This window comes from Aplidium turbinatum, chromosome 18 (assembly GCF_918807975.1).
Source record: "Aplidium turbinatum chromosome 18, kaAplTurb1.1, whole genome shotgun sequence".
NCBI classification, from domain to species: Eukaryota; Metazoa; Chordata; class Ascidiacea; order Aplousobranchia; family Polyclinidae; genus Aplidium; species Aplidium turbinatum.
Window position 1 is genome coordinate 2,776,520 of NC_137489.1, and position 22,706 is coordinate 2,799,225.

The window sequence follows — 22,706 nt, forward strand, 5'->3', positions numbered from 1 at the left end:
ACCTAATTTAACGCAGTACCTGTTTATTTAACTCTGACAGTCCGTCAGGAGTGACAAAATATACATAAACAGCTCCACTCCCGCTACTTGAAGCCTCCTCACCAGGGGCACCAATTATGACGTCATCGTAGCCATTCCTATCGATGTCGCCTCCAACTACGACGCTCATTCCAAACCGAGCTCCAATGGCGTTAGATCCAACCAACACTTGCGGTTGATATGTTCCAGATGCCTTAAAATGCAAATATATATTACCATTGTTTCCGGTTGCTTGGTTACAAATATGTGACCATTTATCTTCGAACAATATAAATTGTGTAATAATGATATCAATTTAAAGTAAATAAGTTATTGTAATTATACAGAATATAGTCAGTCGTGAGAATATCAAAGTACGGTATTAGTGAAGACATAAACTCTAACAAGTACTAAAATGTTAAAGGCCGGGAAAAATTAAGAATAATATAAAAATTAAAATGTCTATTTTACAACTATTCATTTTTTACAAGAAACTACATACTTATAGATTCAATATGCAATAATAGTACACTACACAACAAACTAAATAATATCTTTGTACAACTCGAAAGTAAAACAAAGTAAAAAATATACAACAACTCGTTATCCATGACTAGAGAACTGTGTTCTGAATGCTCGTGATAAACCAGTGTTGCCACAGCAAACCTGCAGCAATAGGCTGTATCAGATCATTTTATCTGCAGTTGTGAAATAATGTTTTTTTTTTCATCTTAAAAAATAGCAAAACTACTTAACCAGGCAGCTCCCAAACAGAATCAAATTTTCAGAATTTTTTATTAGAAAGACTCGTACAAACAACACAGAATAGTAAACTGTAACCTTCAACTTGTTGCAAATTTGCATCTTGGGCTAGAAGGGGTCAATTGAAAGTATTTTTGTTTTGTTTTCTTCACTAATATTCACTCTACTCTCCCAAAGTCATGTACTTCCCAAAAATCTATCGTATAAAAATAGTTTTACATCATTTTACGGCATCATCCACTTACCCATCCTATAATTCCTGGGTGGGTTCGATTGTTAACGAAAAGAAAAACTCTTCCTTGGTCGTAAGAGCTCAAATCTTTTGCAAATAAAGGAGAAGAAACCAAAAGATCGTCAAGCGAATCTTTGTTCACGTCGACGCTACACACAGAATGACCAAAGTATGCGCCAAGTTGCCACATCTTTGGATCTTTGTTCGGAAACAATGCACCACTCGATGACTCGTTCTTAGGAAGTGTAGCATTGTAAATGAACACCTGCACAATTGTTTCAATGTTGTACAGTAGGTATTTCAGTTGCATTATATATCTTTCAAATCAATTACAGTATGTGCATATTACAACATAGTTATTGTAATGTATTACAGTACACATTTCAATCACATTATGTCAAATAAATTGGCTCTGCTTGGCTTTTTTGCTTGGCATTGAGCACTTTTTGTAGTATTAATAGTATTTATTGTTCAATTATATATTTTAAATCAATTACAGTATGTACAATGTGCATATTATAATATAGTTATTGTAATGTAGTCTATTGCATATACGTTAACTTGTAGATTAATCAGGAAAGAGTGGAGAGATTTAGTTGGTAACTTATTCGAACCCCAGAAGATGATGTGATCTTGTCATTCCTAGATATGGCCTACACCATATTTGGTTGTTCCAGTATGTCACGATTTCTTTCTATCTCTTACCAGGAAAAAGACTTGGAAAGGTTCAATGACGTAGTTTAATGGGTCAAACCGAAAAGCAGTCAATTAAATGTCGAATAATTCTACTAGTGAAATGATAATCTGACTTCTTGAAGAACTAACGGCTTCTCAAATAACTCTAATTTCGAACACAATTTATATCAGCACCAATTCTCATCTACTTGTATTCAATTACTTCAAGTCTCAATCACCAATAATTTCTGCATCAACTACCAATCCACAACTCATAACACAACTCTCATAACCAACTCAATAATAATCATCATAATAATCCATTACGCAAATTACACCACTATTTATATAAGGTTTGTTCGGTCTAGTAACTTCGAGAAGGTTACGTAGTGTTGCATCACACGAACTCATCGTCGGTCACGTAGCATTGAGCGGCATAAACAAGCAAGTTTAAAGAAGTCTAAAGAATGTCACGTAGGAGTAGAGGACTGTTACATAATACAGATTTCGTAATCAGAGGTCCATTCGTAAACAACCTTGTGACATCATGACAAACGATATTGGCAATTGTGAAAACAACAGAACGTTCCAGATACAGAATAATCTAGAATTACGTTGCAGAACAACGACTTCACAATTAGAGGTTACTACTGGTCATTGACCGATAATAACATACCGCTCAAGAATTTTATAATGAAAACAGCACATTCTGTCAAGACGCAAAGCAGCCCGACGCGAGGCCTTACACATTGATTGTGACACAGTACATGACTTGGTGCACTCCAACGCAGCCAAAGAATAATGTATCGTTGCTCAAACTTCTTTCTGCGTGGCAAAAATTTAGTTATCATTGCTGAAAGGATTTTTGCTGTCTTCTTGCAAAATTCCGATGATTCTCGTTCTCTTTCCATTTGCTTCCAATTTTCGTGACCCAAGTCCAATCTCTAGGCAGCGCATGATTTAAGGACCACTGATGTTATTTTTATTCAAACTTGTTGTGAAAATTATTTGTGTTTATTGTGTTCTGTATGATTTTGTTTTCAGCCAACAAAACAAATAAACATCACTGAACTAACATTGGAATTACCACAATTCTTTTCAAACGAGTTGTCCCGGTAAGTTTGTAGGCCTACAAGAGACGAGCAGCCTGCTAGTGCAGACAAAATAATCACTGTTATAACTCGTGCAGATAGATATACAGTATATCGTACAGATATATATCGCAAACATCGTGGTAGCCCATTGAAGATCTAGGAATGTTTGATCTAGTAAATGTAAAATTATATCCACTTTTAGCCTATCCGCCACATTATACAATAGAACGGTTAGCCTACTGTTTATTATTTCACAAAATATCATTAAAATATCATATACATAATTTACTGTTTTTATACAGTACGTTATATAGAAGTAGCAAAGTTGGTTTTAAAGTGATTTGAAGTTTTCGGTTGAAAGTAAACCTATCAAATTGAGAATTGACCCTTCTAGTGTGGCCTAAAAGCGGAGCAGTGCATCCCGTAATGAAACGTTCCTGTCGAGATGTCGTTTTACCAGTGGCGCCGCCAGACCTTCAACAATGGGGGGGCAAAATATTGACAGTGCAAGACAATAGCGTAGTCAAAATTTTTGAAAGGGGGGGTGTTGACAGCCGGCGTGTTCGCCGAAGGCGACACTTAGCGGTGGGAGGGTCTGGGGGGCCTCCCCCAGAAAATGTTGAAAAATTACTTTCAGTTTGGTGCATTCTGAGAGCATTTTCAACAAAATTGTGGGTATGAATATTTCTGTAAAATGGTGCTGTCCGGTGGCATAGCAAAAGGATAAGATCATGTTTTCTTCGGCATTTTTCGGAAATAAAGCAAAATCGCTATGTTTTCTTGTTGCTAATTCCAGACTGAGATATTTGAATGTTTGGTATTGGCAAAACTCGCTCTTTTAATGCAGTTTCGTTTAAAATTAGGCAAACTTTGTTTTAGAGACATAGGTTGATTGCTTTTTTTTTTGCGAGATTATTACAGTATTATTATTTATAAATTTTCTACTTGGTTGATTCAAAAAACGATCTTATTCCGGTAAGTCACTAACTTTTATGCTCTGAAGTCAACCCAAAGTTTAGAAAATGTAACGTCATAGAGGTCATACATCTTGATGAGTGTCAAACAAAAAGCTTTGAGACAATGAAGTTACTTTAGGCTATTTCTGATATATTCAAGTTTCGTATGACGAATAGCTGTTTAGATGTTAATCTAGATCGAACAAGCGATCTCAGCAGTTGCAGATGGCTTGCATCCTTGCACAGTTTGACGAGAAATTACAATGCGGCTTATAATCACGATAATGAGAACCTTATATATTACTGATCTCCGGAGCTAACGTAAACCTTAAAAGTCATGTCGACATATTCTTGATGCCCCCCTTATCGAAAATTGTTCTTTGTAATACCGCTTTGAAGGAGGATTACGACTATGAACAAAAAAATAAATTTTAAACTTCATTTTGAATTGAAAAGTCATGACGTAATGTCTTCCAACCTTAGTTATATGTTTTTTCAGTACGTAACGTCTTGTAGGAATAAATTGAAAATCAGTATGATCACTCAAAATGAAAGCAATGGGACTACGAATCCTCACAAAACCAATCAATTAATGGTCTTGTTGCACCGAAGATGACAGCCTTATATTTTACTGATCTCCGGAGCTGACGTAAACCTTAAGGCATAGATCTGTTGACTCAATGCAAACTCTTTGAAGGTTGGGGGGGGGCTGTCTATTCAACTTTTTTGTATCAACAGTTGTATCTCTAAAACCACTGAGGCTGCGACTACGAGATTTCTTGGTCTTTCCTAACTTTTATTCACCTCTATTGAGCTGAAATTTTGAGCGAATAAAGGTTATAGATTGAGAGATATAAGGCATTTCTCAGCACATCCTCTGAAATATTTCATATTCTATTGTTCAAAATTTTCCCACCAGCTGGATGAAAGTAATTAATTTGGAGCATGTCTCGTTAAACCTAACATTTTCACAGCGTGAAGGGCATTGGCTGTATGTAAAATAATGTAAAAAAAAATTGATCACAACATTACAATGCACGTTCTTCATAATTCTACCAAAAAATAATGTGTAAACTCACGCTACAAATTACAGCCATAAGTGACCTCAACACTTCAACGTATATGAGCAGTTCTAAAATTCACATAGTTTTAATTTTCGGATATGCTCAGCGTGAATAATTGTACAAAGTGAATCCCAAATTTTGAAACCGTGCCAAAATAACAAAGATATCACTCCTAAAGCATAAAAAGAATCAACAACCCCCCCCCCCCCCCCAAACTGAGCAACACTCCAGGAGCCCAACCTTCTAAGGGTTAAAAGTCATGTCGACTTATTCTTGATGCCCCCCTTATCGAAAATTGTTTTTTGTAGTACCGCTTTGAAGGTGGATTACGACTATGAACAAAAGAATAAATTTTAAACTTCAATTTGTATTGACAATACATGACGTAATGTCTTCCAACCTTATCACATTTTTTTCATTACGTAATATTTACCACCACCAAACCACTTTTGACGATCGAATTTTTTAATTTATTATTCGGTAAAATGTTTAGATGATGTCACGTCATTGCGCTGATTTGAGATATAATTTCATTCATGACGTCGTATGGATGAAAAACTTTTACAAGTTTTATACTCTGCTGAGATTAAAGAAGAAACATAAATGATAAATATTGGATAAATTGGTCTCCTTTACAACTTAAGAATCGAACAACTCAAAACTGCTGAAACAAAACGTTTTGTTTAAGTGAAAGAATCACTGCAAGCAACTAATGCCAAAATGCGCGCGAAAGAAGTCATGGGGGTGTGAGATATCAAAAATTTAACAGGTTGTTATTTTTCTACATCAATGTGACGTTAGTTAAAACTTTACAAAGTCTATATCTTTGCTTCTGTAGAAAATCTTTTTATCTACTGTACAATTTAGTCATCAAGGTTTTCCATACTTTTTTTTTAAAGAGAGAGCTGAGAGAGCTTTTACCCCCCCTCCCCCCCTTGCAACTTCAGTTGACTTACTTGAGGTTGGGATCCAAAAATTCAAAAAATAATATTAATATGTATTAATAAAAGAAAAATTAAAAAGATGATGCCCAAAACATTGGTGGGGCAGCTGCCTCGCCTGCCTCCCCTGCCGGCGCCACTGCGTCTTACCGCTCCTTTGGACTTGTATCTTGGAGCTCCAGCGGCTACTTGTTCGGTCTCGTTGTCCGCAAATCGCCCAGTTGTGACGGAATAACCTGGATCACAAATTACAGTTTAATATGGAACTAAATACGCACAAAAATGATGGATCAGTCAAGTTTTAAGGCTTTTTTAGGCAATTTTTTTTCTGACAATATAACAGCTGTAACTAACAAAAGTGAAAAAGTAAATGATTAACTACATGTAGCCTGTACTTTCAAAGCTTTATGTCAGATACCAAAAAACGCCCAACTGCACTCACTAAAGCGTATGAATAAATTCATACCTAAATACGATTCCTTGAAATCTGAAAAGTTAGTTGGACTTATCAAATTTTTAAGTTCCATTTCGTCAAGGTAGCTGCTAAAGTTGGACGAAATAGTATTTCCAGAAGTACTTCCATAGAAATCGATAATGGAACCAGATCGATCAGACACCCCTACAGCCCCAATGTGGACACTTCCAGTCTGAACAATGGCGTGATGATATTATCATATAATATATGCTTTATAGCCTTTATAATATACAGTATGTACATCATCATCATTATCAGCCAGTCATGACGCTACTAACAGATGGCCTCCACATAATGTTTCCACACCATTCTATCTTTCACTGTTCTCATCCATATATTATGATACACTATTATACAATATATTATAATATAATGCATTATAATACAATTTTATATAATGTATTTATTGAAGTGTAGTGTAGTGAGGCAGCACGTCAAGCAGTATGGTATTGATTGCAAATAAACAATACATTCGGTAGGAGAATCAGTTTTTGCATTGTTGGTTAGAAAACTGGCAGAATTTGGTACGAAAGCTGAAAATATTGGTATCAAAATTATGAACGAATAAAAAGTGTAGACAAATATTGGTGGAAAGTGATAAGTAACATGTGGATAGAAACTGCGAAAGGCAACAAACAGAAAAAAGGATCGATGAACGTCATTTACGATTATTAGTTCATAATTACGAGAGGACTTTTGAACTGATGCTAGGAAAGGTGTTTGTATGGCTGCAAGACAAGACCAAAAGTCAGGGCCAAAAGTTTATTTAAAACTTGCAGCACAAAGGGTCGAATGAATTTACAATCTTGAATATTTTAAAGCTCACTTTTGAAGTATGGGATGAAGACCCTGCTTGGCATTGCGTGAGTTCGTTTGTGGTGTTGGTACTTTGTCCTGAAAAAATAATTAAAAAATAACACTAAAGAAATTTGTTGTTTGCTATATAGTAAACATGCTTAACATTAAGAGAAAAAGCAAAAAACAAAGGAAACAGACACTTTATAAAAATGTCAAAATAAAAGGTAGTTTGGGGAATGAGAAGATAAGGTTCCCATCACACTAAAGCCTTCGGCACCAACGAAAGTAGGGTTGTCAGTTCCTTTCTCTTGGCCGCCTTTAAATCAATAACTACTCCCACCCAATTTATTATACCCTGGGGTAAAAATGATCGTTGTTTATCAACAACCAGCTTAAGTTGAGAATTGAACCAAGATATTGGAAAGCCCACGCTGCGCGTTTTGTTTTCTAAAGTTAATATTAAAACTTGGACCACCTTCATTTCTACGCATATTAAAATTTGGTTTGACAAATGGAACTATATTTTATTATGACTTTGGAAAAGTTTTGATAAATTTATTAGATTTCACAACTTTACTGCACCTTCTAAAACAGTTTCAGCAGAATTTTGAATTTCTTCTGTGAGCCGGTCAGTTACTAGGTTTAATGAATTGAAATCGCTTGCAGTAAAAACACGGGACAAGTCGCCAGCAACATCCAGAAGCGTATTAGATATTACACCAGATCCCACCCCAACAGCAAAGGTCACAATTCCGGCATTTCTGAAACGTATTATGACGTTAAAACTTAGGTTTTGCTACTAGCCTACTTAAAGTCACAACAAAGAAGTGGTTGATGTTATAGTCGTCATCTACGTTGAATATATGTAACTCGTGACCAGCGTCACTACATAATCACCGTTCAGCGTTTTCTGGTACAGACGTTGGAATTGATTACCACCGCACTGCGCGTGTAATCAATTGAGCGTTCTGTACCACGTTCCTTAGTTGATTGTTTTGCGTTTCTTTCTTACTATATATTGCGTTGATTTCATACACTGAATCAGTAAGTAACAAGAGGTAAATGGTTTTCTCACTTGGTTGGCTATCGCTACAATTATTATTGTTTATTTTATATTAAACGTCTGGAAATACAACAGACATTTAACTGGCGTCGCCGGCAGGATCTTTACAGAATTTCTACAGGATTTTAGAAACATGGAGAAACTGATCGAAGTCCTGCAACAACAAATTGCCAACCAAGAACGCCAGACGAAGGAGCAAATTGCCAGACAAGAAGAACGTCACCAAGAACAAGTACAACGTCACCAAGAACAAGAACAACGTCATCAAGATCAAATTGCCAACCAAGAAAAGCGCCACCTTGAACAACTACGAGAAATACGAGCCCAAACTTCAAGACCACAACCAACAACAATACAACAACAGGTATCTTTACCTAAGTTCGTAACGTTTGATGCCACCACTGAACTGTGGGCAGACTATTGGAAGAGGTTTAACACCTTTGTAGCAGCACATTCAGTCGCACAAGACAAAATGCCGCAGGTTTTTCTCACCAATCAATCACCTACAATCTACAAAATGTTAACAAATTTGGCTGCGCAGGAAACAAACCCAAAAGAAGTCAACGATCTCACCATGACGGAAATTACAAATTACATGGCTCAACAATTCGACCCAAAACGCTTCATCGTGAGGGAGCGATTCCGTTTCTGGAGCGAAATGAAGCGCAAGCCCGGTGAAACAGCTCAAGAACTAGCCATCCGCATACGCCAGGCAGCTGCCACCTGTGACTTCTCGTCCATTTCAAATCCATTGGACGAAGCTTTACGTACTCGTTTTATTTGTTCAATAGGTAACGAGGCGGTGCTTAAGGCGTTATTCAAAATCAGAGCTGATGAACTTACTTTCAAACGTGCGGTGGAGGTTGCATCAGAAACCGAAGAGGCAGCCAAGGTGGCCAAAGAAACTGTTTACGGCACTCCACCAGTACCAGTTGCGAAAGTAAGGACCATCAGCAAACCTCCAAAAACTAGGCAACTTACAGGTACTTTCTTTTCTTCTAAAAATAAAGAATGCTATCGCTGTGGTAATTCCAACCACAACGCCAATGACTGTAGGTTTAAGAAAGCCACTTGCCATTTCTGCAATATTACGGGACACTTACAGAGTGTTTGTCGAAAGAAAGCTAGACAGTTCAAACCTTCTAAGGTAAATTGTATCGAGGAAATTAACATGCTTTCTAGTTCTTGCAGAAAACCTCGAAATTCAAAGTTGGAAGTACCGATCTCCATTAATTCGGTAACCACACACTTAGAACTGGACACTGCTACAAATGGAAATTTCCTTTCCAGCGACGTCTGGACTCGGGTAGGCGCACCTCAATTGCAAGCACCAGTGTCGCAGTTCCAATCTGCTACCAAGCATCTAGTACCAATCACGGGTTCTTTCACGGCCCAGGTAACTTGTCCTTCCACGGGAAGGTCAGATAATATTCCTTTTGTAGTCACGACAGTCAAAGGACTGAACTTGCTAGGTCGTGATGCAATCTCGTCTTTAGGAATTTCTATCGATAAATTCCTTCTGTCTAACTATTCTACTTTACAGAGTATCCAGTCATACGACAAGCCTGATAAGAGTCTGGAGAAAGCATGCTCCCTCTTATGTGACGAGTTCAAAGATGTTTTTAAGCCTGAACTCGGGTGCTTACGAGATTATGAACTAGACATAGATTTTAAGTCTGATGCTAAACCTGTTTTTCTCAAACCTAGGCCTGTACCTTTCGCGCTAAAGGAGGACTTAGCGCAAGCCTATGATTCGGGAATTGCACGTGGTGTATGGACACCAGTTCAGTTTTGCGATTGGGGCACACCGGTTGTTCCAGTCCGTAAGCCTTCAAACTCTTCAGAAGCGAAGGCCAAGTTACGCATATGTGGCGATTATTCAGTCACGGTGAACCCTTTCCTGGAGACCCATCGTCACCCGTTACCCTTACCAGAAGACTTAATGCAAAAGTTGGGTGGTGGGTATGGTTTCAGCAAGATAGACTTGGCTGATGCCTACAATCAGATTCGACTTGGTCCTGACAGTCGAAAACGACTCGCATTAAGCACTCACCGTGGCGTACTTTTACAAAATGTTTTACCTTTTGGCATATCTTCTGCTCCAGGTTATTTTCAGAAGATCATGGACGACCTTACAGCCGACCTTCCAGGGGTCGCAGTCTACCTAGACGACATTCTTGTCAGTGGCACTACTGCTGAGGAGCATCTCCAGAATCTTAGACGGCTCCTCGATCGACTTCACTCAAAAGGCCTGAGGTGTAGGAAAGACAAGTGTAAGTTTGCACAACCTCAGGTAGAGTATCTCGGACACATTTTGTCCAGGCAGGGCATCTCCAAAGGTCCCAAGGTAAACGCCGTACTGGAGATGTCTGCCCCCACTGACGTATCTTCTCTTCGTTCGTTTTTAGGTTCCTTACAATTTTATTCGAAGTTTCTACCGTTGAACGCTTCTACTGTAGCAGAACCACTATACCATCTCACGAAAAAGGACATTCCTTGGAGATGGGGAAAACAAGAGGAAAACTCTTTTGCTCAGCTGAAGCATCATCTATCTACTGATGAGGTTCTTACACATTTCAATGCGTCACTTCCGGTAGGTATCGCATGTGATGCTTCTAGTGTGGGCATCGGTGCTACTTTGTTTCACCGTTACCCAGATGGCACAGAACGGCCTATAGCAAACGTTTCAAAGATATTAACAGCTTCGCAGAGAAACTATAGTCAAATTCAGAAAGAGGCTTTGTTGATAATTTTTGCGCTAAAGAAATTCTATCAATATCTTTTTGGTAGATTATTCATTTTGGTCACAGATCATAAACCATTGCTTAGTCTTTTTGGCCCGACTAAATCGACACCTTCTTTGGCAGCAAATCGTTTGGCTCGTTGGGCACTCTTTTTATCGCAATTTACATACACTATTGAGTACAGGAAGACGAAGGATCATCAAAACGCTGATGCTTTGAGACGCTTACCAGCAGGAGGGGATAAAGTCTTCGATGAAGAGGAAAGTGCGGATGACATTGATATCGTCTGCGCTATCGATGCTTTGGATTTGCAGGTCCAGACCCCAAGTGCCGCCTCACTGCGTAAAGAATCTTCTAAAGATCCTATCATTTCCACGGTAATGCGTTTCATTCATGAAGGATGGCCGGCCAAGTCTTCTCCACAAGACCCGGTCGAACCGTTTCGTAAGTACGCAGACTCTCTTTCTACTTGTTACGGGTGTCTACTTTACGGTTCCAGAGTGGTCATCCCTTCCAAACTTCGTCCTTCCGTTCTTCAATTGCTTCATGGAAGGACATTTCGGCATTGAGAGAATGAAGCAGTTGGCAAGAACGTCCGTCTACTGGCCAAACATTGACCGAGACATAGCGGAACTTTGTCACAAGTGCAGTACCTGTGGCGAATATCAACCGCAATCTAAAACCCAGGTCCAATCATGGACGGTTCCAGAAGCACCGTGGAGTCGCTTACACATAGATCATGCGGTAGAATTCATGGGTTACCATTGGTTACTCAGCATTGATGCTTTTTCTAAATACCCTTGTATTCATGCTACTACTTCCTTATCTTCAACAGCTACTACCAACCTGCTAGAAGAAGATTTTGCTCATTTCGGCTATCCCCATACTGTAGTTACCGATAATGCTACTACTTTTAAATCCACAGAATTCCAAACTTTCTGTAAGGAGAGGGGTATGGTACACATCACGGGTGCCCCTTACCATCCAGAAACCAATGGAGCGGCGGAGCGCCTCGTACGTACGTTCAAGCAAGCACTTCGCAAATCTTCCCTGCCCCCGAAACAAGCAGTCTTGGAATTCCTACAGCAATATCGACGCACGCCCACTCCGAGTGGCTACTCTCCAAGCCAATTACTCAACAATTGTCAGATTCGAACCAAGATCGACACGTTTTTCCCCACACCGTCTCAAGTGGTACCCCGACAAAACCCTCACAACACGGACGCCTCTGAAGTTACAAAACGACATTTCAAACCGGGAGATCCCTGTTACGCGCTATCATTCACTCCACGACGGAGCCAGGATCCTCGTTGGGTTCCAGCCGAGGTGATCAAGCGACAGGGTAGCCGAATCTTCCTGGTACGTCTGCTGCCACATGGTCCGACGTGGAGGCGCCATATGGACCAACTGCAACCTCGCTATGCATCATCGGAGGACCAGGAGCCGGGAGATACTCCTGCACCAACAATCGACTCTTCCGCTGTCTCCACCTCAGCCCGAACGAATTCGGACGACACACCGACTGTACCGGAATTCGGGCCACACAACCCACGAAGGTCGAGCCGTCGCCGCAGACCTCCGGCTCGTTTCGGACTTTGAGTTTTATTGTTAATTCGGTGTCTTGTTCATTTTTTATGTTTGTGTATAAAAATTATCGGGGAGGTGTTATAGTCGTCATCTACGTTGAATATATGTAACTCGTGACCAGCGTCACTACATAATCACCGTTCAGCGTTTTCTGGTACAGACGTTGGAATTGATTACCACCGCACTGCGCGTGTAATCAATTGAGCGTTCTGTACCACGTTCCTTAGTTGATTGTTTTGCGTTTCTTTCTTACTATATATTGCGTTGATTTCATACACTGAATCAGTAAGTAACAAGAGGTAAATGGTTTTCTCACTTGGTTGGCTATCGCTACAATTATTATTGTTTATTTTATATTAAACGTCTGGAAATACAACAGTTGAAAAAAAGAAGATGAAATTTTAAAAGCTACAAAAAAAAAGATGTATCATAGAGTGGTGCTGCTGTTTTGCATTCATCAAATGCTGGCATTTGCACAGCAATCTAACCTTTTAGCATAATTTTTTTAGAATCAATTTTACTATAACTATTGCATCTTTAGTTGGTACACGAAAAAAAAAGTTTTTTTAGAATAGAAAAAGAAATGAAAAATTTGTATAGAATGATATAAAAGTGGTGGTGACAAAAATTATTCTGTAGGCCTACACGAAACGCATTCAACATTTCTACTGCCTTGAAATTTTAAAGTTGTAACCTTAGTAGTACTTCTTAAACTTTGTTTGTTTGTTTGTCGTAGCCAGGCTTACACCTGGAGGTTGAAGATTTAGATTAAGTGGACGGAAGGCAAGGAAGCCAATCTTCGTTGTCCATCTTCAGGCATGTCTTTAAGTGTCCTGCCAAAGACACAGCCGCATGCTGAGCGGTTTTGAACCGGCGCCTTTTCGATTGCCGTTCCAACGCTCTTACCACTCGGCTACGCAGCCAGCTATTCTTAAATTGATATGTTATAATAGAAATAAATATTAGTGTTTTTGTAATAAAAACCTGTAGCTTCGAGCTATGCGTAACCTTCTATACTCGCAATTTACATCAGACTAGTGAACAAAATCAAAAAGTAAGAAATCTGTACAAATCCTGTAAACATAATGGAAATAAAAACGAATTAGATTACTTCCAGCATATATGTTTTGCTTTTGCTGACAAAGAAAAAAAGTTGACTTCTAAAGTAAACATGAGAATAGTACAATAAACGAAAAGATCAATAACTCTTTGCAAGAGATCGACCAAAGATATCTTGATCCATAGCAAAATAAGTATGAGGTCATATAGCAAGATACCAGGACAACAGATGGACTAACAAATTAACAATTTGGACACCCTGGGAAAACAAATGCGAGTGAGGAAAGCCAAAAATGAGAGGGAGAAACAAAGTTGACAAAAAATGTGGAACAACAAACTGGTACATAAGACACACGATCGACTGGATTGGCAAGAAAAAGGGAAGACTTTTGCTCAGCAGTGGGCTACCACGGCTGTAAAGAATGAAGATGAAATGAGGAAACAATGTTGTCTACATAGCCGAGTGGTGAGATCTACGATACGACGTTCGAAATCCACTGGTTTGACACCGCTAAAGAGCATGTGGTTTGTCTTGGCAGGATACTTAATCACATGTTGGGTGAACACAGAAACCGGCTACTTTGCCTTCCTACCCTTACTTAAAGCGTTCAAAGTCAATTAATCCCATCATTCAAGTCAGCATCAACGATCAGTTGACAAATGGCATTTATAGATTTTTTTGCATCATTATGCTCGCTTTCACGACATCGACATTGTGACCTTTGACCAGATATTTACACCTCGCGGTGAATATTGGGAAAATTAGATCATCTCTCTCTCTCACAGGCAAAATTGAAGGGAAGCGTGTCCAAGGCAGACAAAGATTAACCTACTTAAACCAACAAACCGACAAAACCAACACTAACATACACTTAATACACCCAGCAAACAACAGAGAATCTTGCAAACTTTTCAAAAAATTTTGCTAAGCAGTCAATCTGTCTCTCCATTGCTAAAGCATTGAACTCAAAACATCTTTTCTATCCAAAGTCCATGGTCCATTGTTCATCACCGACATGAGGCGGTGAAACGATAATCGACAATCGACTTCAACGCAAATCCAACGATGACAACCGAATCTTGTTTTGCTAAAATATTTCTATTTGAATACGTTGAAAATTCTATTGATATTATCAAATCAATTGTTCCATAATAAACAATGCAAAGAGATAAGAATTTTGTGCAAATACCAAAACCTAGAACTGAACAGATAAATTCTGCTGTGCAACTTAATTCAGGTGAAGAAAAGAGAGATTTGTCAGCCTTTTAAATACAAGTTAAGATAAAATAAAATACAAAATACAAAAATAGCAATCGAAAGAACTTAAATAACTTTCTAAAAAATGATTAATTTTAATTAAGCGCAATTACCTTGCACTTTCAGCTGCACTAAATATGTCACCCCCTGAATTACCATCAGTAAGAACAATCATTTGATGAGACACGTTTGGGCGTCCATCATCGTTGAGAGCTGTATGTGATCTTTTTATTGCTGCTTCGATGTTAGTACCTCCACCATTTCGACTTATGTTTGGTATTAAGACTAAAAAAATAAACAAAATTGGAGTGTTACAATGTTTCCTAGCATTGTTTTCACTTTAAAGGGGTACTAAAGGAAAAACCTGACTTGGCGATTGTACACGATCTTTGTGTTTAACATGCTACCATAAAACGATTTTCAATAAAACTTTTCCCCATTGCGGTCTGATCAGCATTCCGCGCGTGCTTTTGTCAGAGCTTTCAAAACGGAAATGGGCCTGAGCTGCGAAGCGTGCGACTGTACAGTTTACGTCACTATAGACTAGCAATCAGCTGATCGCGCAATAGTTGTTACTGCGGGCGATCTGTAGGCTTTGTGTGTATGTAGGCTACATCAAAACATCAGATTTCAACATCAAAACATCAAACAGTTTCCTCAAAACATCAGATCTGATGTTAAAACATCAGATGTGGTAACGTGGCTTTTGTTATTGTTGTCGATAGTGACGTATTCTTGAGCAGTGTTTCCACTTTTTGGTCATTTTGAAAAAATTAAAAATAAAAGAAACATTGGACTTTGGGCCTTGCCTGTGCCATTGAAAATAAATTTTTTTCGGTAATTCTTTTTGAAATGTATCCTTGAATGTTCAGTTTACGCATTTTAATGCTTAATTCCAGTTTGAAAATATCATTTAGTATGCCTTTAAGATTAGTCCCTTATACAAGTAATGACATCGTCAGATTTTAAATTGCAGATCATTTATCAAATTCAACTTTTAATTCAAAATACGATAAGGTACCTGCAGCTAATAAGGCCCGTTTATTTTCAAACCTCAATATTTTTTAAATACTGCATAGTTTTGAACGAAACTTGGAATAAGGATACTTTGGGTCTATCTAAACAACATATCTCTGAAACAAGTTTCTAAGTAGGCTAAAAGGAGTTGTGAAATATTAAAAAAAGAAAAAAATTCTCAAGCGGGCCTTATTAAATGCATGCGTTGTGAATAAGGCCCGGTTTGAATTTGCACCAAAAGTGATAGAAAAGGTGTGATTTTCACAATAACAACACCACAAAACAACTTCTAATCGGCAACACAAGCACAAAACTAATAAGTAAATACACAAAGAGAACTATTCCCTCCTACCTCTATGCTCCATTTTTTTTAAAGCGACATGGTGTTTTTAGATGTGGTAGGGATACTATACTATAATACTGTAAGTTTTCGTACTGTAACTGCAGACAATGCCCACTGTTTCGAACATTTTTTTTTCGACCTTCTGGTTTTGATAATTTTTACTGAGATAAACATAGCCTTAAAATGTATCGGCGAGGTTGGTATTTTACTATTTATAGATTGAAACATGCTCTTTCAGATAAAGCGCTGTAAAAGTTATCGTACAGTTGCACCACTTTAATGTATATATAGAAAAATATAGTTGCTGTTTCCTCTTAAATAAACTTAAAACAAAGATTTGTGAGAGAGTAGCAACTATGCCTGTTACTATAAAGCATTGATATAGGTATTTACTTGATATTATATTGAAACATATTGGCAGCGCCTTCAAGCACCCCTGTAGCGGCAAAGCGCTTTTGATAATAGAAAAAGGGAAAAATTGTAAGAAAAACAAAGACAAGTGAAATAGTGGTTATACTACAATTACACCATAACTGTTTTTTCTCTGATCACTGTTCGTACCGTCATGTTGGTACTCACGTTTTAATGCACTAAAGGAATATCTCTTTAATGGAATTGGATACCGAGTATTACGATTAAAAACTACCACTCCCGCTCTGACGTCTCCATCATTGATGTTATTTCTGCATCAGAGTTTTAAATTAGAATATAAATGAGTACAATTATGGTGGCATAATAATTAGTATCGGCTTCAGGTTAATTTGGTTTTTATAAAACTAAAACAACAATAGATCAACTATAAAAGAAAAGTTGATTAGTAGTAGGCTACTGTACAGAAATTGAAAATTGCCAGTAGAAGATTGCTCATAGCTGCAGGTTTTCGCCTGATTCTCTTCAGAAGCTAAGGTCAGAATAATAATAATGTTGTGGTTTTACTCATTGTCGCTCTACAGCAGGTAATTTTTTTAAGGGACAGGGTTCATTTTTAATTTTATGTTAGGTATACGATGTCATCACATTATTACCAGACTCATATTTTCACTGCGTTATGCAAGAACACAATCAGTACCGTTTTTGAAGTCTTCGGTTTGATCCGACCTAGAATCGAACTCAGATTTACCAGCACCAGAGCCAAAGACGAAATCACTCGGTCACTGAGCTGGTCTAACGTCAGAATAAAATAAACTTAGATGTAGTGACGCATTTATAGTAGAAGAAAAACGAAATGTCAATTTGGCTAATCAGAATAATTCAAAATTAACGATGAAGATTTAAAGCATAAACAAATTCTTTTTGGCGGCATAAAACTGGATAGAAAGTTTTTATAAAGATTGCCTCCAATGCTGCAAGGTAGAACGAGGAACGGCCTTCAGCAAGAATTGAAAATATTTCTAGTCTAAAGTTCAAATCACATTCTTCGTTATCCAACAGATGTTGTTCAATTGCAAAGTCACTGCATATATTTTTGTCATTTTTGCAGTTTTGCATGCGTGATTTGATTGGGTTCTGGTTGTATTGTTTCCTTCTCTAATTATTTGTGGGACATGTTGTTTGGTTCGTTCCTCCAGGCGTTGGGACGTGCGGCCTACGCACCGACTTTCGCAGTGGCACTTCAATTGGTAAATTATGCTACTGAATTTTATGGTAGGAAAGCAGTCTTTGTTGCTTAAATGGAAAAGTTCTTTGGTGGTAAAGAATGTACGTGATTTGACGGCAAAGACACATTGGTTGGCGGTTTTAGAAATGTGTTTTTCATTTTTTCTGAAAACAGAGTCCAGCCTTAGCGGTTTCAAGTAAACTGGACATTTTTGTGGGCCAAATTGTAGTAAAGATGAGGATTGGCTGATAGTTTTAGAAATTACGGTGTTCACGACGTAATCCAGGTAGCCATTTTGCTTATTTAATCAAGCGAAAATATATTTAGCGACTTTGCAATTGAACAACACCTACTGGATAACGAAGAATGTACTTTCAGGTTTTGACTCGCAATATTTTCAATTCTTACTGAAGGCCGTTCTTCGTTCCACCTCGCAGCACTGGAGGCAATCTTTTTAAAAACTTTCGATCCAGTCTTATGCCGCCAAAAAGAATTCGTTTATGCTTTAAAACTTCTTCGTTAAGTTGAAGTCTTCTAATTAGCCAAATTTACATTTCGTTTTTCTTCTAATACAAATACTTCACCACATTTAAGTTTATTTTATTTTGACGTTATAGCTCCTGAAGAGAGTCAGAGTCATTTTATTCTGACGTTATAGCTCCTGAAGAGAGTCAGACGAAAACCTGCAGCTTCGAGCTATGTGCAATTTTCTACTGACAATTATAAAAAACAAAAAAAAACTATTGAAATCACTGCACAGGGTTATGAAAGAGACATTCCAATGTAAAATACATTAACCATCAGTGATGTTTACAGTAAAAGACGATATATGAACAAGGCTACCATTTGCAATTCACAGTCAGCAGAGTGAAAATATTTTCAAAAAGATCAGAACTTGTTCCATGAGCTTGTAAACAAGAAACAGCTTCGAAAGCAATATTCTATAAAAAAAATACCACCAGCCACATTATTAGCTTAAAAAAAACTGTAGAGTTAAAGTATACCATACCACGTTCATTGAAATCACTGCACAGGGTTATGAAAGATACATCTCATTGTAAAATACATTGACCTTCAGTGATGTTTACGGTAAAAGACGATACCACATTATTTGCATTAAAAAAGAAACTGTAGAGTTAAGGTATACCATACCATGTTTATCCATTCATAGCAGCGGTTCTCAACCGAGGGTTGACAGACCCTAAAACTGGCTATGCTTTATTTGTGTATTACAGCGATTCTTAAACTTATGCGTCGTTTACAATTTCAAACCAGAACACACAAAGGTTTGGTTTTTCAACTAAAAAAAAATCATATAAAAGAGTTGATTCTTTTTATAAGGCTTTATGTACAGTTCAACTTAATTCTTTTGAGACAGCAGATTGTTGATCAATGCTTATCTTAGAAAAACATTAGTCAGCAGTCTTATAATCGACACTCACAGTTTTGCCATGACTCTTTACAACGAAATAAGGATTACAAATGAAAAATGGGAGAGTTTTTTTGTAAATCTATCAATTTTTGATAAAATTTATATAAGCAAACAATTAGCATTGTAGATTACAGCTACTGATTTTTGATCGTGTGTTCCAACATATAGCTCGTAACATAACTTCGTCAATGTCATCAATCGTCACAAGTGTGTCGCAAGTTCAGCAAATTCTTCTAAGTGTGTCGCTTCGATGCTAATGAAACATTTGGAAAGCATTTTCCATTATGAGAGAGGCTATATACCAAAATTTCAGATAAAAATTTGTTAATGGTCTGCGACCGCTTTGAGAGCATCAAAAGGGGTCTGTAAAGACAAAAAAGTTGAGAACCCCTGACGGCTTGTTACGCCAGTGTCGGAGCCAGATAAAATCATTGTTTGTAAAGTTTTTTAGGTTGTTACTGTCACACGAAGGGCTAATGGAGGAATTGGTGAGGATGTGCTTTATCGTCTTATACAATAATATGTTTGTATATCTATAACTAATTTCCTTACTCGAAAATTGTCAAGACTTGTGTCACCCAATTTAGTTGGGTCTTGAAATCATCTGCATTGATACTTCCCGATTCGTCCAAGGCAAATACCATGTCAGCGATGAAAGCATAAATACAACCTATGACGTCATAACACAAAATATTATATCAGTTTAAAATTTTATCAGTTTAATTATATCAGTTTAAAATCAGTTTAAGGGATGGGATGATGAGCACCTCCACGTGGTCCCTACTGTGAGTAGCCGAGTTCAATTACAAATGAAAAGGCGAAACGAAGCTCATCAATAAGTCAGAGAAAAAGACTTCATTCACGACGTTTCACAGCGAAAACAGCCCTTTTCTGGGCATACGGTCGTCCCAGCTGGGACGAAGACCGAAGAGAAGAAAATTTGGCAGGGTCTTTCTGAATCCTCTAGCTGAACGTCGAAGGTCTCTCGACCAGCAAGCTTGACATTGTGGAGAGGCTGGCCCACGAGCACAATGCAACCACTGTTTTCCTCCAGGAAACCCAGTGCACAGCAATGGGAAAGCTAGCAACCAGCTTCCTTTCGCTAGCTGGATACACTCTTAGCAGGAAACATGGCCTCGTATCTTTTGACAGAAGAAACCTGTCTTCATCAGATTCCTCTCCCGAGAATTCTGAGGTATAGTAGCACTGCATCAATGAAGAGGGGCACAACATCGTTAACGTCTATTAACCCCTTCCCTCGAAAATGTCTGTTACATCACTACCTGTGTTTTCCGCCCCTTGCATTTATGCTGGAAATTTCAACTGTTAGCATACTGACTGGGGGTACAATATCATCAGTGCGGATGGAGAATGCTTAGCAACATGGGCTGCTAACAACGACCTGATCGTCATTCAAGATCCCAAAAGCTCGCAAACTTTACTATCAGAGCGATTGAACACTGGTATCAATCCAGATTTAACGCTCGCGAGTACCAATAACAACTGCCAACTTCCTGACAGATAAGTAGAGTAGGCCTACTAGGAAAGTTCCCATAGTCACATCACCAACCCTCTCTTATTAACTCCACTCGTCATGTAACACCAATAACGAGCAAGCCAGTAAAGCGATGGAACTTTCGCAAGGCTGACTGGAAGCGCTACGGCACAATTACCAACCAGTTTGCTAAGGAGTTTCCTCCTCCAGACGCTACTAACGTGGACAAAGTCTACCAGGACTTCTGCGACCTAACCATCTACGCTGCAAAAAAGTGTAGGGGAGACCGGGGAGATTTGTTACAAGGGAGGGTTGTTACAGTCCTTTTAACTTTTAAATTAGTTCAACCGCTGGAATTAAGGTTGTTTTTTCAGGTTTTTAGTTTCCATATGCAAACGAAGATTCAGCCATTTTGAAGGCTGCAGTAGAAAATTATTGATGAAAAACTGTTTTAGGGTATGAAAAGTAAATTTTTGCCTTGTCAAAGAAAATGTTATTGCTACAAAACTATGAGTGATATTTAACTGGCTTCAAAGTTAAATCAGACTTGAAGTGCAATACCTTTGATTCATTATAAATATTTTAAAGCTGAGTGTCACATGTTTGACATATGTTGATCTTATTCAGCCAACTACTATTGGGGTGAGTTGTTACACAGTGTAATGCTTGCTCATCCTAACTGGATAAAGTACATAATTTGGTACTCAAAAAACAAATTTTGTATTATTTAGAACAGATGATTACATTTTAAGTTCTACTAATATCTGTTGTTGCTGTATCTGTGTCTAAACATGCCAAAAACTAATAAAAGGTACCTTATATTGAGGCCAAATACCATGAATGGTTGAATGGAAATCATGTGTTTGCAATCCTGGTGACAATGCATTGTCAATAATGATGTTATTTGTTTGTTTATGATTTTTTCTATTAAATTTGGATGTTCAATAAATTCAAGGATGCTGTGGCAACGTATTCCATTAGTTTTAGGTATTTTAGTAAGAAAAATTAGTTAATAGAACAGCCTATTTGAAATTGTAACATTCACCCCGTCTGTGTAACAATTCACCCCAGTATCGGGGTGACTTGTTACAACTGACTCATTGATATATTAATGCAAATATTTTCCTGTAAACATAACTTTTTTAAATATTGAAGTTGTATTTGTAACAACTGGTCATGTGGCAAAATTATATAAAATTTTCAGCAACTTTGTGCAAATATTGAAAGAGAAATCTTAGATTTACTGAAAATTGTAACAACCCTCCCCGGTCTCCCCTATTTCTCGTGGCTGCAAAAAACTCTACATGTCGTGCTGAGATAAAGAATGTGAAACACTCTTCCACTCCACACAAGCCTCCACAGGCAACGCATCAGACTTAGAGCCCAGCAAATTGATCATAAGACTTGATAACAACAGACCAGAGCGATGGGAAGAGATGTCCAAAACATCGACTTCACCCACTCAAACCGTGAAGCATGGTCCACGATTAACAGGCTAACTGGCAGGTCCAGACAACTGCTTGGAGATCGCCCCATTACAATCAATTCCATTGCATCACAACTTGTGAATAATGGGGTATACCCTTTAGGAAATAAAAGCACGGCTCGCCAAGTGGCTAAGGAAGTGTCTGAACTGTGGAAGATTCCAACACCACCTGAGCAAAATTCACCCTTGAAGAATTCCATCATGCTCTAAACTAAACCTTGTAAAGCCAGGAAAAGCACCCGGCCCAGACCATACATGCCTAGAGTTCATCCTCCACGATCATCCACACCGAGTTGATCCAATCATCGACCCACTCTTACCAGCAGAGCAAGCAGGTTTTCGCCGTGGCCGATCAATTGTAGAACAGGTTACTTGCATGAGCCAAGACATGGAGAATTGCTTTGAAGAAAAGAAAAGGCGGTGCCATGTTCATTGATCTCACTGCAGCATATGACACAACGTGGCACCGCGGCCTCGCCTGAAAACTTCTTTATCTTCTTCTCGACAGGCACATAGTGAGAATGATTATGGAGCTTGTCTACAACCGCAGTTTCATCCTCACTATGGAAGCGGACGTAAAAGCATGTCTCAAGCCAAGACGCCTCAAGAA

At 38.2% G+C, this 22,706-nt stretch overlaps 2 protein-coding genes across 3 annotated transcripts in view; one reads left to right on the plus strand and one right to left on the minus strand.

Moving 5' to 3' along the window:
- The window catches only part of LOC145787447 (integrin alpha-4-like), a 41,233-nt gene extending 26,687 nt beyond the window's left edge, over nucleotides 1-14,546 (minus strand). For both annotated transcript variants that reach the window (XM_082599192.1, XM_082599191.1), the window contains exons 1-7: nucleotides 14,068-14,546; nucleotides 7,598-7,776; nucleotides 7,044-7,111; nucleotides 6,209-6,389; nucleotides 5,893-5,978; nucleotides 1,026-1,277; nucleotides 20-232 (exon numbers count right to left, since the gene is read on the minus strand). In XM_082599192.1, the coding sequence (XP_082455318.1) occupies nucleotides 20-232; nucleotides 1,026-1,277; nucleotides 5,893-5,978; nucleotides 6,209-6,389; nucleotides 7,044-7,111; nucleotides 7,598-7,776; nucleotides 14,068-14,099 (1,011 nt within the window). In that variant the 5' untranslated portion in view covers nucleotides 14,100-14,546. The remainder of the gene's footprint in view (nucleotides 1-19; nucleotides 233-1,025; nucleotides 1,278-5,892; nucleotides 5,979-6,208; nucleotides 6,390-7,043; nucleotides 7,112-7,597; nucleotides 7,777-14,067) is intronic.
- On the plus strand, nucleotides 8,019-14,016 carry LOC145787839 (uncharacterized). Its single transcript, XM_082599674.1, has 3 exons — nucleotides 8,019-8,442; nucleotides 8,620-9,225; nucleotides 14,008-14,016. Exons 1-3 carry the CDS (start codon nucleotides 8,212-8,214, stop codon nucleotides 14,014-14,016), a joined length of 846 nt encoding a protein of 281 aa, XP_082455800.1. The 5' UTR covers nucleotides 8,019-8,211.
- Nucleotides 14,547-22,706: the final 8,160 nt, after the last annotated feature.

Coding starts and splice junctions, on each gene's coding strand:
- LOC145787839 (XM_082599674.1), top strand. CDS start 8,212: ATGGAGAAACTGATCGAAGTCCTGCAACAACAAATTGCCAACCAAGAA. Junction 8,443..8,619: donor CAACAACAATACAACAACAG/GTATCTTTACCT, acceptor TTGGCTGCGCAG/GAAACAAACCCAAAAGAAGT.